This window comes from Prionailurus viverrinus, chromosome A1 (genome assembly GCF_022837055.1).
Source record: "Prionailurus viverrinus isolate Anna chromosome A1, UM_Priviv_1.0, whole genome shotgun sequence".
NCBI classification, from domain to species: domain Eukaryota; kingdom Metazoa; phylum Chordata; class Mammalia; order Carnivora; family Felidae; genus Prionailurus; species Prionailurus viverrinus.
The window spans coordinates 46,630,001-46,644,489 of record NC_062561.1 but is presented as its reverse complement, the minus strand read 5'-3'; the positions used below and the strand labels follow the sequence as shown (position 1 = coordinate 46,644,489).

Sequence of the window (14,489 nt, the reverse complement as noted above, 5' to 3'; positions counted from 1 at the left end):
AATACTGCCATGATGTATCATGTATATCAATATGGCACTGATATCAGTTAGAATGCAAACAAGGTTTTAAATGATGTGCCCCTTCATTTCAGCTGGAGAATCCGCTTCACACCATCTGCCTATCAGATGGTTAGGAACCAGGACTGCGTATTAATGCCACATGTTCGATTTTCCTCCTTCTTGTAATGGTTAGATTCATATTGCTAATAGCTGTGCATGAGCACTGTCGATGAAATTTCTGTGACGGTGGAGTGATGAGATATTTATAAGCCGCCTGTCTCCCTGAATAATCAGTCGGAAGAATGCCAGACATAAATAACTTATCAATTCCAGAATATTAATAATAACTACCATTGGCTATAATCTACTGCATCTTTAAAATGGTTTCTTCTAAATTTGGGTGAAGTGACATAGACTAATAAAAAGTCTATCATATAGAAGCTTTGACTGCTTACTATCTCTTACATAGAACTCATTTTATTTAGCCATTAGCTTTTGGGAAATACATTTTATATGGAATGTGATGTAAAAGTAGACAACATATCAAACATTTGGAAGTCATCTTGATGTCTTTGAAACCAAAGATCAAAGATTGGACCTTTCAAGTTAATGAGCAAACAAACAGATCAGAGAAAGAATTTGACAGCAATATGTCTCTTTTATTGATATTTATAATCTATAGTTGTAATCTACTTTTTATCACTAGGAGTACTAACTTATTTGAAAGAAATAGAATGGGGATATTTTTCCTTATTTTAGAAAGGCTGGTCAGGATTGTATATGGCATTTGAAAGATTTAAAGGCTGTTTTGATAAAAGTTGAAAGCAGAAGAAAAATGCTATCTTTGCAAAGTAAAATAAGACTCTTAAGTGGTGACAATGCCTGCCTCTCTTCCAAATGATAAACCCATGGATTGGTTTTAGGATATTGAATTTGAAGTAGGGAAGGCTTTGTATCAATAGAGCACAGAGGGGAGATTTAGTGATTTTAAGATAAATGTGATCAATGTAGACTACTAAATGAAATGTTTAGATAGAGGCATGGGTTTTAGATTTCCATTTGTCAAGTGGCTAAATTCTCACTCCACACTGTTAGGTTGCTTCTGTCGTAGTTGCATTTTTGTGAGTAACTGAACAAGGGTAAAACTAGACATAAGGACATGATGGATATTCTGGGTTACTTGATAATATTTACTACCATTTGTGGAGGGCTTAGTATGTGCCCATGCTGTTGCATATATTATCTTGCCTTTATTCTCCACAACATCCCTATCAAGTCAGAATTGATATCTCTGTTTTAAAGATGAGAATTTTGAAGTCTTAGGAATTCTATAACTTGCAGCGGTATCCCAGATAAATTTGATGCATGTTGTCCAAAGTTTGTATGGCTTTTGGAGTGCTGCTTTTTAACCATCACGTATTTACCCTCTACATGATAGATAGTTTAGGTAACTAGTAATTTCCATGACAGTAACTAAAGATTTTAGCAGAGCATCAAAAAGTGAAAGTAAAAGAAATCTGTAAGCCAAGATTAAAAAAACCAAACTTTTAACAGTATGCGGTTAGAAAAGTAATACAGAATTTTCTCTGAAGGAGCAGATCAGAATGAAGCCCACAGAAATGAGTTTGTATCATAATTCGGACAATATGAAAAGTCGTGTTTTAAAATTCTGTGTAAAAGCCTATTTATTCTTTTAAATTGTAAATGTAGAGATAGGGAGATTTAATAGGAAAGAAAAAGAAACCTAAATCTTTTTGCATGATATAAGGCTTATGGTCTTTAACCTAGTTTTGATATACAATCCCTTTCGTGAGGGCCAACTGGAGGTCTGGCAGTGTACAAACTATGACTTACTATCCTTCCTGTGAAGGAAAATGTCTTTTTTTAACAAAATATTTCTTAGTCCATTATCTTATTAATGCCAAATGAGTTTTAAGAATACATTTAAGTGTCTCCATTGTTAATTACATTGGATTTAGAATGTTTTTTTAATATTCTTAAAAAATATTTATTTACTTGTGAGAGAGAGAGCAAAGGGCAGAAAGAGAAGGGGACAGAGGATCCCAAGCAGGCTCCGTGCTGACAGCAGAGAGCCCAACATGGAGCTTGAACTCACAGACAGTGAGATCATGACCTGAGCTGAGGTCGGGTGCTTAACCCACTGAGTCATCCAGGTGCTCCTGGATTTAGAATCTTTTCAAATAAAATGAAATTATTTCATATTTGTCTTGTCAGTTCAGTACGTGTTTCTGTTTTGGTGTATGAGATACTTTCACTGTGCTCTGAGAGCATAAAAAAGTGAGTTTGGTGAGGTAAGATAGGTGGGTTAATCATTCCTTAGTGTAAGAGATCATTCATTTGTTCCTTCCTCATATGATGATACACACACATACTCTATCTGTCTCTTTCTCTCTCTCTCTCTCTCTCTCTCTCTCTCTCTCTCTCATATCTATCTCTATATATTTGTTATGTTTCCCCCAATGAAAGAATTCTTACCAATTCAAGAATCCAAAGTGATTACCCAAGCTTTTCAGTAACAGTTATTGTACATGCCAAATAGATTCATGCATGTAAGTGGTTGCTGGAGTTAGTAATGTACATGACTGCTGCATCAATAACATACCGACGTGCTGCATTACGTGGCTTACCTTTTCACTTCCGCTGTGATAGGCCAAAGGCACACGAAGATTCATTTTTATTAAAGTCTGCATCCCACTAGAGCAGTACATCTCAAACTATGATTCCTTCGTCCAGCCTGATTTTGTGTTTTAACAAGTTCCCTTGTTGATTCTGAAGCACACTCACTTTTGAAAACAACTGTAATGATCTACTCAGTTAAGAAACTTTGATTATGAGATGCAGACACACTTTAGTGTAAATTACTGTCCTCAAATAATCTAAGGGCAGTAAGCCCTCAGAATCAACCTGTTTGTTGAAAGGTAAAAACACAGATTCCTCAGCCCATCCCAGACAGTCTGTGACTGTGTCCTTGGAGAAGATAACCTCTAACTACCATGCATGATGGCTGGATTTGATGTTGACTCTCACTTTAAGAAATACTGAATTACCTAAGTCTGAGATAAAAATGGTTCATCTTGCTTGGGAAGAATTAAAAGCAGTGGTAAATTTGCAATATAATGTACTTCAAGGTGGGCTACTGAAGGAGGACATAACAAAAATTCTCCCTTAGGAAAGGGTGAGTGAGGGGTGCCTGGGTGGCTCTGTTGGTTAAGGGTCCCAGGTCATGATCTCACAGCTTGTGAGTTCAGGCCCCTGATCAGGCTCTGTGCATCCAGCTCTCAGAGCCTGGAGCCTGCTTCGGATTCTGTGTCTCCCTCTCTCTCTGTCCCTCCCCTGCTCGCTGTCTGTCTGTCTCTCTCTCTCAAAATAAACATTAAAAAAGAAGAAGAAAAGGGTGAGGCAGGGAGGTAAATGTTATGGGTTCCCAGTATTTACACAAGTAGGTAATTCTTGGTTACATGAAAATGTTTTCACAGTTTGAATTCTCTATAAAGTATAGAACAAAAGCTAGACTTATTTTGTGAACTTTAACAATTTTTTTTTTCAAAGACAACTTCATTTTGGAGCAAAATATACAATGGGACTTCTTTCTAAGAGCAAGTTGGGGGGGGGGATTTGAGAATTACATCAGAGATTTGAAAGGGCCACTGCAAGGCCAACAGGAAGTGCAATAAATACAGAGGGCGGATGAGCCTTTTGTGATCCTCTCCAGCCCTAGGCAGATGTAGCTTGGGAGAGTCATGCTTTATATTAAATTAATGAAATTTGCTGCTTCTAATATATTCACATTGATTGTAACATAAACATAATGCTTTAAATTACTTACATAGATATTGTCAAAATAGTGACCATATTTCTCCTGTGGCTTTCCAAGTAGTCTAGTCTCAGAAGTGTTTTTTCATTCTGTGAGAATTTGTGGCAGGCATTGTGGTAGATGTTTGGGATACATATATTAAGGAAGTATTTCTGTCCTTTTGGTGTTATAACCTAGTTAGAGGAGCTAGCTCTAAACGTATCCTCCCCCCTCCTAAAAAAGAGTATTAAAGAAGTCAAGAGTTTCTCTGCTCAGATTGCACATTGTAATGTCCTGAGGAACAGTAAACTCAACCCCAAAATATACAGATGCAGCAGTCCCAGCCAGAATCCTCATAGGGTAGGGTTCATGCATGTAAGTGGTTTATTTGCATGGCTTAAAAGCTCCATGAGTGATTCTGATGCACAAAGGATGGTAGAGTCACATACACAAACCAGTGGATGGCTAGCTCTACTCTTGAGGAGTAGGGAAGGTCAGCTCTTTAAAAGAAGTACGTTTTGGAGTGCCTGGATGGCTCACGTTGGTTAAATGCCTTTCTCAGGCTCAGGTCATGATCTCAGTTTCTGAGTTTGAGCCCCACATTGGGCTCTCTGCTGTCAGCACAGAGCCCACTTCAGATCCTCTGTCCCCCTCTCTTCCTGCCCCTCCCCTACTCATGCTCTTTCTCTCTCAAAAATAAAAAAATACATATTTTTTTTTAATTTTGAAAGAAGTATATTTTGAGCTGATTCTTGAAATGTTGATAGCTATTTCTCAGGTAGATTGAAGAGTTAGGAACCTGAGCTCACTTCTCCTAGAGCATAATGTTTACGCCATCAGATAAGGGACACAGGGGCTGGCCTGGGGTAGGGGCAGGGACAGGGATTAGGGAGCTTTTCTAGAAGTGGGAACAACCTGGACACAGTCTGGTTTGGAAGAAGGAATGTAGTCCATTTGAGGAAATGGGAGAAGGCTGAAGTGTCTATAGCACAAAGAGGAAGTGGGACCTGAGCGAACACACAGTGCTACATGGACAGGCAGGGGACTGAGCATGAAGGGCCCTGACAGCCATGTGAAGTGCCCCACTTGCTTCTAAGAGTAGGCATTGAATGTCATGATTGGATTTTCCTTTCTACAAGATTATGTTGACTGCTGTATGAGTAGTAAGAGGTTGGAAACAGGGAAAGGGGAAGCTGTTGAGAGGCTATTGCAGGACTCCACTGAAGAAAAGGCAGCAGCTGGCACTAGAGGGAGCCGGGAAAATGGAGAAAATTGCTTGAATTTGAAAGCTATTCAAGTGTTAGAATTGTGAGCCAGGTGAGTTAGTGGAACTAAAATCAGCAACTGCTGAAAATGTCATAGTTTTTTTTTTTTTTCTGCCTTCATTAAACTAGACTAACAATTCAATATTTAAAAGTATTACAGCCTGGGTGGTTCATTTGGTTGGACGTCCCACTCTTGATTTTGGGTCCATTCATGATCTTGGTGTCATGGAATCGAGCCCCACGTTGGGCTCCATGCTGAGCATGGAGTCTGCCTGAGATTCTCTCTCTGTCTCCCCCTCTCTCCCTCTGTGGCTCTCCCTCCCTCTCAAATAAAAATAAAAATAAAAATAGTGCAATACTTCTTATAAAAATTATTAGATAGTTCAGTTTTATCATGTATGGGTCACACACTTCTAGGAGTCCCCCTTATCTGCAGTTTCCTTTCCCCAGTTTGGTCAACCATGGCCTGGAAGCAGATGATCCTCTTTCTGAAAAATCATCAGAAGGTTAATAGGAGCCTAATGCCAGGTCACAGTGCTTGTGTCATTCACCTTACTTCATCTCATCATGTAGGCAATTTATCATCTCACATCATCATAAGAAGTGTGAGTGCAGTATAATGAGATATTTTAAGGGAGAGAGAGACTGCATTCACATAACTTTTATTACAGTATATTGTTGTAATTGTTCTATTTTATTGTTGTGAATCTCTTTCTGCCTAATTTATAAATTAAAGTTTGTCATATGTATGTATGTATAGAAAAAAAGCATGGTATACCTAAGATTCAGTACTATCTGTAGTTTCAGGCAATGGGGGGGGGGGTCTTGGAACATGTCTCCCATGGATAGAGGGGGAACCACCGTATACCTTTTGAAATTTGTATTAGAAATGTAAAACCATGGGGATAAACTGCCAAGTGGACAAGTAGATCATAAGATCAGGTAAATAAAATTATAAAAAAATATTTTTAAAAGTCAAGGGTTAAAGAGAGAAGTAAGATTCTTCTAGCTAAGGGGGCTATGGCCAGTCCACCGTATCCTGCAGGAATCATGGCTAGGACTGGGCTTTTTGAGGAACTAGAATACCTAGTGTTTAATAGCATGATGTGGCCTTCTTCACATAGTCTATCTCATTTAATCCTCATATTATCCCTTTGTGAATAGAATGAATTTACAGGTGAAGAAACAATATTCAAAAAGTCTTTATGGCTGGTCTAAGGCTATATCATGCATAGTTATGTTTCAAATTCAGTAGAATTTGATGCAGATCTATATAATAATAACAGTCAGATCTCAAGTTGTAGTTTTATCTTCCTTATTTGAATACAAGATATACCTGCTGCATAAAGCAAAGATACAGACCCTGGAAGTGTTATACGGTAGAGATGAGGCCACATGGGGTAATGAAGGGAAGGGACACGTAGGATAGTCACATTTGTGACCAGGCAAAATCGAGGAAGAGAGAGTTGCTGGGAAACATGAGAATTTTAACAGGAAAGAAAATGTTCTGAAACACCTTTGAAGGAAATGAGTAACTGGGGAGTAAATTCAATCATAGGAAGATGAGAGAATCCGTTCAAGTTGGGACTTAAAAGGCAACAAATGTACAGTGTAGACCCAGATGAATTCTTTGAGTTTACATCAGTGCCTTTTTAGAGGGTGGTTATCAGTTTTTCACTCAAAGATCCATTCTGAAGGTCTTGTTGCATTGGGCTAAAAGGCCTCTTTGGTCTGATCTGAAGGAAAGGTGAGCTCTCCTAACATCTATAAAAAAAAAAAAAAAGCAGAGATTTCTAGGGGGAAAAAAAGACTTTCTTATAATTTCTGAGGCTGTAACATTTGCTGTAGAAACTAGAAGCGATGATTAGTGGGGAGGAAAAGAGGAGAGAGGTGTTCAGTCTCTAATCCACCAGCTGGGAGTGGAAATAAATCACACAGATAAATTCAAACCGAGTTGAAGCACCGTAGTCAGAAACTCTGAAGCAGCCATAGCAAAAAGAGTATGGGGAGCAGGGATATCTATATCCTCTCCTAGACTGCTAAAGTTTCAGAATTAGGGGAGATTATTCAGGTATTGCAGTGTCTGCCATTTTGCAGGAGAGGGATGCCAGGATAAAGTGAACTCACTTGGTAAAAGTTCACACGTTTAAGGAAAGCAAACCACTCCCTTCCTCCAAAACCTCTCTGGCTATCTATAGCCTGTACATAAAGCATGGCCTTAGCTTTCTGCTCTTCCATAATCTCGCCTCAAATTCTATTTCTAGTCTCACGTCCATTCCTATCTACCTCCTGTTCTCTGGATGAACAGAGGTGAACTGTTCTGGACAAACATGGCACAGTGGTTAAAAGTGTTAACCCTGGGGCTAGAAGGCTGGGGGATGAGAGGTCAGGGAAGTGAGCTGTGGAGCAAGGCCATTCCAGACAAAGGGAGTGGTATGTGTGAAAGCACAGAAGAAGCAGGGTATGTACGCGTATTGGTGGCATGTTCAGGTAGCTGGAGGGGGGCCTGAGGATGCGGAAATGGAGCGATTAGGTAGGTTTACATTTTTTAGTGAAAGGTTTTATGAATTGAGCTGAGCAGTTCAGACTCCCGCCTCCAGGCAGCTGTAGAGGATTTTAAGCAGAGAATAACATATTCTAATTGATCTGTTTGAGAGAGAATTCTGGATGCATTTCTACTCCTCTCCTTCTGTGTATGAATTATGTCTCTGCTAATATTTGGTTTGAGAGTTTACAGTGCATCCTCCCCATTATATCAATGTTTCATTGGCTAGCCGGGAATGAATATATGTTATCAGAGTGTGGCATGAAGGAATCAGATCCTCTATTATGTTTGTATGTGTGCTCTACAAAGTACATGGACTACTACATGAAAAGATCAGAATGTGAATTACCTTGTTTTTAATTTATTCTGTTAAGGTCTGACAGCAGCAGCTGCAGCAGCGGCCGCTGCTACCAACGCAGCCATCGCCGAAGCAATGAAGGTGAAAAAAATCAAATTGGAAGCCATGAGCAACTATCATGCCAGTAATAACCAACATGGAGCAGATTCTGAAAATGGCGACATGAATTCAAGTGTTGGTAAGTTTTATGTTCACGGAAACTTTTGTGATCATGTCGCTACCAAATTACTTTCTTTTCCAGAACAAAACTATTCGTTTTTAGCTTCAAACACAGTGTATATTTTGGAGATACGATTTTGTCCCTCTAACAACATGCACTCTGACTAAATAATTAGCGACATAATTTTTTGCTATACGATCAACTTCATGTAGGCAACTTCTACTGACAGTTCACATCTTTTGTACCACAATTAAGTGCTAATAATCAGAATTTTAGAAGATTGATTACGGGTATGGTGACAAGAATATTTACAAACAAACCCATACTTCATCTTTTTGCTTCCTAATGGATGTGTTATCAAATACGTTTGCATCAGCAGTAGAACATATAAACTTAACCCTTTCATGTGCTGCCAAGAATAAGAATAATGTTGACAATTCATTCTATAAACAACTATAACCAATCTTTCTCGTCGTACATGTACAACTTTGAATTCTCTTGATTTTTTTTTCTTTCATGAGATGTGGAGAAAGAGAGGAAAAATTAATAGTCACCATTTAAACCAAAACCAACACCTTTCTCTTCGCAGAATTCGTTTGAGTAGTTTGTTTTTCAAACACAACTTCAAATGTGAGTTAACTTTTTTATTGATGATATCTTTAGCATCTATGTGTTGGTGAGATAAAGGATTGTATTCTGCCACTGCACTGTATTGTTTCTCTTTAATGTAGAAATCCTGCTCAAATTATAATTTAACAAGAGAAATGTGGAGACTACAAGAGATGTGTAAGATACTATATCCAACATATTTTCATGAAGGATGCAATAATTTATGGCAGTTCAATTAAATTTTCTTTTCCATGGAGTATGCTAATAGATTATTTCTTTAGATAATCAGCAGCTCTCTACTTTCTGTCTAATGTCAGATAGTTAAGGGCATGTAAGGGATTTCAGTAATAATCATTCATACAACAGTTCCATGGAAGCATACACTAGATGTGAATGTTCGAGTAGGGAGTAATTTCTAAATATATACACAAAACACAAAACACAAACTACCATTGCTTCAGTGATGCCAAAGGGTGGCTTCTAATGTAAAAAAGGAAAAAAAATAAATAGAATTTTTCCATAGCACCACACAAGAGAAGTAGCAAAGGCGTGGCAATAATGCGTTTGATTTGAGAATAGGTTATAAAGAAAGTGGTGGCAATTCTTAGAAGGTTGAAAAGATGTGAAAGAGAGCCAAAGCCATGGCTTTACAGCTGGAAGGATGAAGAAAAACATGAGGGTTTGCATTTGCAGTGCTCCTAGGGACAGGATGGAGGGCAGCGGGGTTGTTAAGGTCGTGGTTCACACACATAAATTCAGACTTTTAAACACTAAAAACAGTTCTGAAGTAAAGTGAATGAATTATAATTCTCTTTTTGGAACACTTAAGTACATTTTTTTTTAAATAAGCAATCTCTTGCTTTGGCCTATAAAATAGAACAAAATTAGACACTTTTAAAAACAAGTAATTGGCCACTATAAATTTTAGTTACCATTGCAAAACAATCTGGAATGTTTTTAAAAATTTAGAAGAGTGAGCCTTTAATGCAGGCTGTTCTTAATAGTTGGTGTTGGGAGGAGGAATATTTAAATTAGGCAATTTAATAACGTTGAAAACAAAAGATATTAAAGCATGATATCTCTGATTGAGTTTCCTGAGCAGCAGAGGAGAAGTTGACTTTGGAAAAACCAATAGGCATAAGATAAGGAGAACATGGCTCATAATTAGGCATTGACATACATTTAATACTTGATATTATAGACTAACATTTGCCTAGTGACCAAATTGTGGTTTATCGTAATTATTTGAGTACATGGGCTACCATAATGACTTAAAAAAGAAACAATTTGAATTTTCCTTTTTGTGTAGTTGGAAGAAATTATCACTTTTCTTCTATCAGGGTATTTAGTTGGTAGTTTAGATTGTTTTTTAGTTTTGACCCCCGCCCCATCCAACACCAATTTGAGTCAAGAGCAGAAGTTTGAATTTTCCTACAGAGTCTTAATATTTTTAGAGTGTGTTAACATTGGTGTTACTGTTAGTCTTGAGGCATGTAGATAATTTCTGTTAGATATCTGTAGCTGATTTGGGAGTAAAATGTTGTCATTGTCATTTTTTATTCTATTCTCAAATACCACTGCCCTCTAAGAATTTATGATTTATTATACTTCCAGGGCCCATCCCCCTCCTTTTTCTAGACATCAAGACAGGAGAGTTTGGTGGAGGGGTAGGGGAGGAAGGGGAGGGAAAGTCCAGGGCACCATGGGGTTGAGCCCGCACAGACCAAAATAGTGGCTGAACAGAGCAGTTGCTTTATCTGGCCCCCAGTCTTCTAAGATTCTGCCAGCAGTCCCTGTCTCCTGGTAAGTGTTCAGCAATTACCTCTTCTGTGGCTTTGGGAAGTTCTGTAAACTTTCTGAGCCTAACATTCCATATCTGGAAAATGGCATAATAATATCTACATCATGAGAACTAAAGGAGATCCTATTTGTCAAGTGTTTCTCACTTCCTTTCTCACTTCCTTCCCTGTTTTTCTACTCTCTGTTAGGTGTCTATTAAGCTGCAGGCCTATGGGTAAATTTTGGGGGGAGCTGTTGTGTGCATTTGATTGTCACTCATTTGGATTTTGTTGTGCATTTGATTGTCACTCATTCTAGTAACATCAAATGATGATAATACAGTCCCGGCGCTCAGGGGGCATACAGTCTATGGGAGGGATGGCTACATAAGTAGGCAGTCATAACAGGATGTACTACATCCGGGAGCTTCGGCGGGCATGAGGTGCTTAGGAAGTGGTACTGAAGCAGATGAATTCCAGGAGGGATCCCAAGAATCTCAAAGGCCTATATTTCAGAATACAAACTTACTACTCTCATGAATCTATCAATTGTCTGTTTGAAGGAGTGAAACCCCTCAGAGAGGTGCTACTTACATGATGTATCGTTGCTGCTTAGCCATGCCCAAATACAGTGACGTTTTTGAAATCAATTCAGGTTTCTTTTTTCTCTCATACTCCTCTGGCTCGCGAGTTCTGTTAAAAGTTTTAGGCTTTCCTATGTAGGAACATTATTACCCCCTCCACCGCCACCCAGGTCGTAAGGAAATCCTTATTGCCCCAGAGAACAGATTTTGGTTTTGCCTGGTTTGATTCCATTTAGTGAGGTGAAAAGAGTTTTTTATTACACATGACTCCTTTTGGTTCTTATTATGAATTGTAAAAATTAGCCAAAAAAAGGTGTTTAAAGAAATCTGTGACACTGATACATAATTATTTTATGTCCCAACTTTACATGGTAACCTTGAGCTCACATCTCTCCAACAGAATGATCACTTTAGGAAGAAGTGAGGACTTCAGGATAGATCCGAGGGAGGCATCAGCACGCTGAGTAAAATATATGGCCGTGTCTCCATTCTCCCTCATCCACAATCAATTGGATTCTTTTAGTTTAATATTTACTTGCTAAGATGAGATGCTAGTCTGCATGGTGATAAACAGTCTGCTCCTGGCATCTGAAGGTGACCTGTCAGTTCATATGGACAAATCTCCTGCTTACTGAAATGTACAAAATAAATCATTAAAGCAGGCAGGTGCTCATTCCCAGATTTAAATCACCATAGATTTATGATTTGAATTAATGCTTCATTTGGCCATAGAAATAGATGCTGAGACAAATGATATGCACTGGTTGGGGTTTCCATACTGTAGCCATCCTGATATTGATTACTGAGATGTCTTTGCAATCTCTTGTTTATATCAAGTACTATCTTGTGACAGGTTGGCTGATATGAGCTACATCGCAGATAAGAAGGAAAAATGTCCTGGATTCTTTTTAGTGGCAACACTATCCACAACATACAGGCCAGATAAATTGCTATTTTTTTGCTTTAAGGACTGATCTACATAACCAGCTTAAAAAAATGCCGTTTGGAAATTGGGACTGGGATATTGGAAAGGTAGAATTTAAAACCGGTGAACCCAAGGTCAATTCCACAGTATCTATAGCTGTGTTTTTATCTGCTTATCTTTTTTTGAGCATCATGCACATTTTTGAGGATACTAAATTAATCACAATCGATTTAATCTAAATAAAGGAAACTTATTTTTACTTCTAGTTTTTAAATGCTATATAAATATTGACATAGTGAGCATCTCAGTAGTTTCTATGTTATTTAAATACTTGCTAAACCTAGTATCTTATTCCCTTAACTAATGACAACAAAGGAAATGACTCTTTAAAGATAAATACATTAAATATTATTCCCAAGTGCAAGACTTTGTGGACTATAATTTACCAAGAGGCAGGAAAAGACTGCATTTTTACCTTCTCTTAACATTTTATTTAAGGAAAACACTATGTACACAGTTTAAAGAATACTCGGAGGATTTAAGAGGGACCTTTGCCACTAGCTAATATCTGACTCATAGAACTGGTAAACAGCTATCAACAATAGTAGATTGCTTGCTTAGTAGGAAATGAGTTCATATCTATTCAAAATGTGATCTCAAAACAGATGTCCCAAGAAAATCTCATTGTTTAAACTATAGGCAGAACCCCCTAACTGCTGTTATTTCTTTAAGGAAGTGAAGTCATCTTAAGACTTCAGAATGTCTCTTTCTGAACACTGTGGAACACAAGCAAGGGGACACTGATGCAGTGATCCACAAACTGAACGCATTTCACATGCCCAAAATGTACGATTCGTTTTCGTTTTCTTAAACTTGCAATAGTTAACAACGATGTAGGAGGTTCAAGTAAACACAAGAACTTGAGTTTGGGATGAACAGCTGTGTTCTTCCATGATATTCCTTATTTGTTATTTCTGTCCATCAACCAGCAACAATAACAACAGCAACAACAACAAAAAATGAGTGGGGAAAAAAAAAAGCCAGGCAGATAGGAGATAAAATTATCTTACCCAGCTGACCATCCCCTTATCTTTTTTTTTTAAACCATTCCTACAGAAGTAGAATAGTTTATACTGTAGTCATTTCCTTTCTTCTAACTCACGTGTGTATTTGGAAGGAAAAAATTAATTTTATGATCTCAGGAAAAAGTCTTAGAGACCTTGAGAAAGCAAATAAAAGGAAACTGAGAACACAGGCCACCAAGCAGAGCTCTGCAGTTGCACATTGGATCCTCTGCCTTGGCAATGTTAATGAACCTCAAATCCTTCCTATAATTAGATGAGGGAATTGCTTATATTTTCAAACAGATGATGCTGCTATAATGAAACGATTGACAGGGAATTTAAGAGTGTCTACAGTAGTCATTTGGTTTCTGTTATAAAAAAAAAAGTTTAAAAAGAAGATTGGCTTTAGACATAGGTCCTGAGAGAGGTAGTAATTTACATAGCATGCTATGACAGGTGTCTTTGTATAGTAAGGAAATAAAATGGAAGACTAGAGAAATGATGGGCAGGTACAGCAATTTTTTGGGGAGGGGTGTCCTATGCTTATTCTGCTTAGGTTCTTTAAAAGGGGCCGAGGCTCAAGAGATGGAGCCGGATTGAGTGCACAGCTGTAACTGCTGATGAGCTAATTGCTCCTTATCTCTCAGCCCCATTCATCTTCATTTTTTACCAATTACTGAGAATTATCTGTGTTCTCAGTTGGATATGAGAGTTAATCCTTTTTGGTTAAGCTGGCAGTACTGTGAGCAGATTCCAAATCGGAGGGTGAAAAAGCCAGAGCAAGCTTGCTCTAAAAATGTCTCCAGTTCAATTACAGTATCACTGATTCATAAGAAATTTGCCATTGTTTAACAGATTTAATGTGGAAAGTTTTTTTTTTTCAAACTTTCTTAATGTTTCTCTGCCTAACAATGATTTGTAAGATCCTTCTTCCTGTCTGATGAGTAAATTTAACAATATTAACAGCCAGGATCTTGTAAACATGGAAACATACACACAGGACTACCCTAAAAGGCCAAAAAGATTCTGACATGTGAAATGAGAAATATTTTAGAACTGATAGCTGTCAATTTATATATAAACACTTTAAATCAATGCTTTTGCCCTGTGACTTCACATATGGTGAGGGAAGTATATCCAAACATAAACCTTTTCACAAATGTCACATTAGTGGAATTTTAATGGAAGGACCACATAAGCATCTCTTAAAAGTGTAGGAACTGCCATGGTTTGTAATTCAATCGATTGTGAATAAGCCATATGGTTCACATCATTCTCTATGCAAAAGATGTCTTCATATCCTGACATTTCACACAAAATTGGTTACCCCAACATTAAAAAAATAAGAAGTGGTAAGCTACTCTTTCATAAATTTTAATGCATTTGT

General features: G+C 37.8%; 1 protein-coding gene across 1 annotated transcript in view; it reads left to right on the top strand.

Annotated features, from left to right (window-relative positions):
* DACH1 (dachshund family transcription factor 1) overlaps window positions 1-14,489 on the top strand; it is a 433,928-nt gene that overhangs the window by 231,371 nt on the left and 188,068 nt on the right. The window contains exon 3 of the mRNA XM_047850847.1: window positions 7,999-8,160. Coding sequence (XP_047706803.1) covers window positions 7,999-8,160 — 162 coding nt within the window. The remainder of the gene's footprint in view (window positions 1-7,998; window positions 8,161-14,489) is intronic.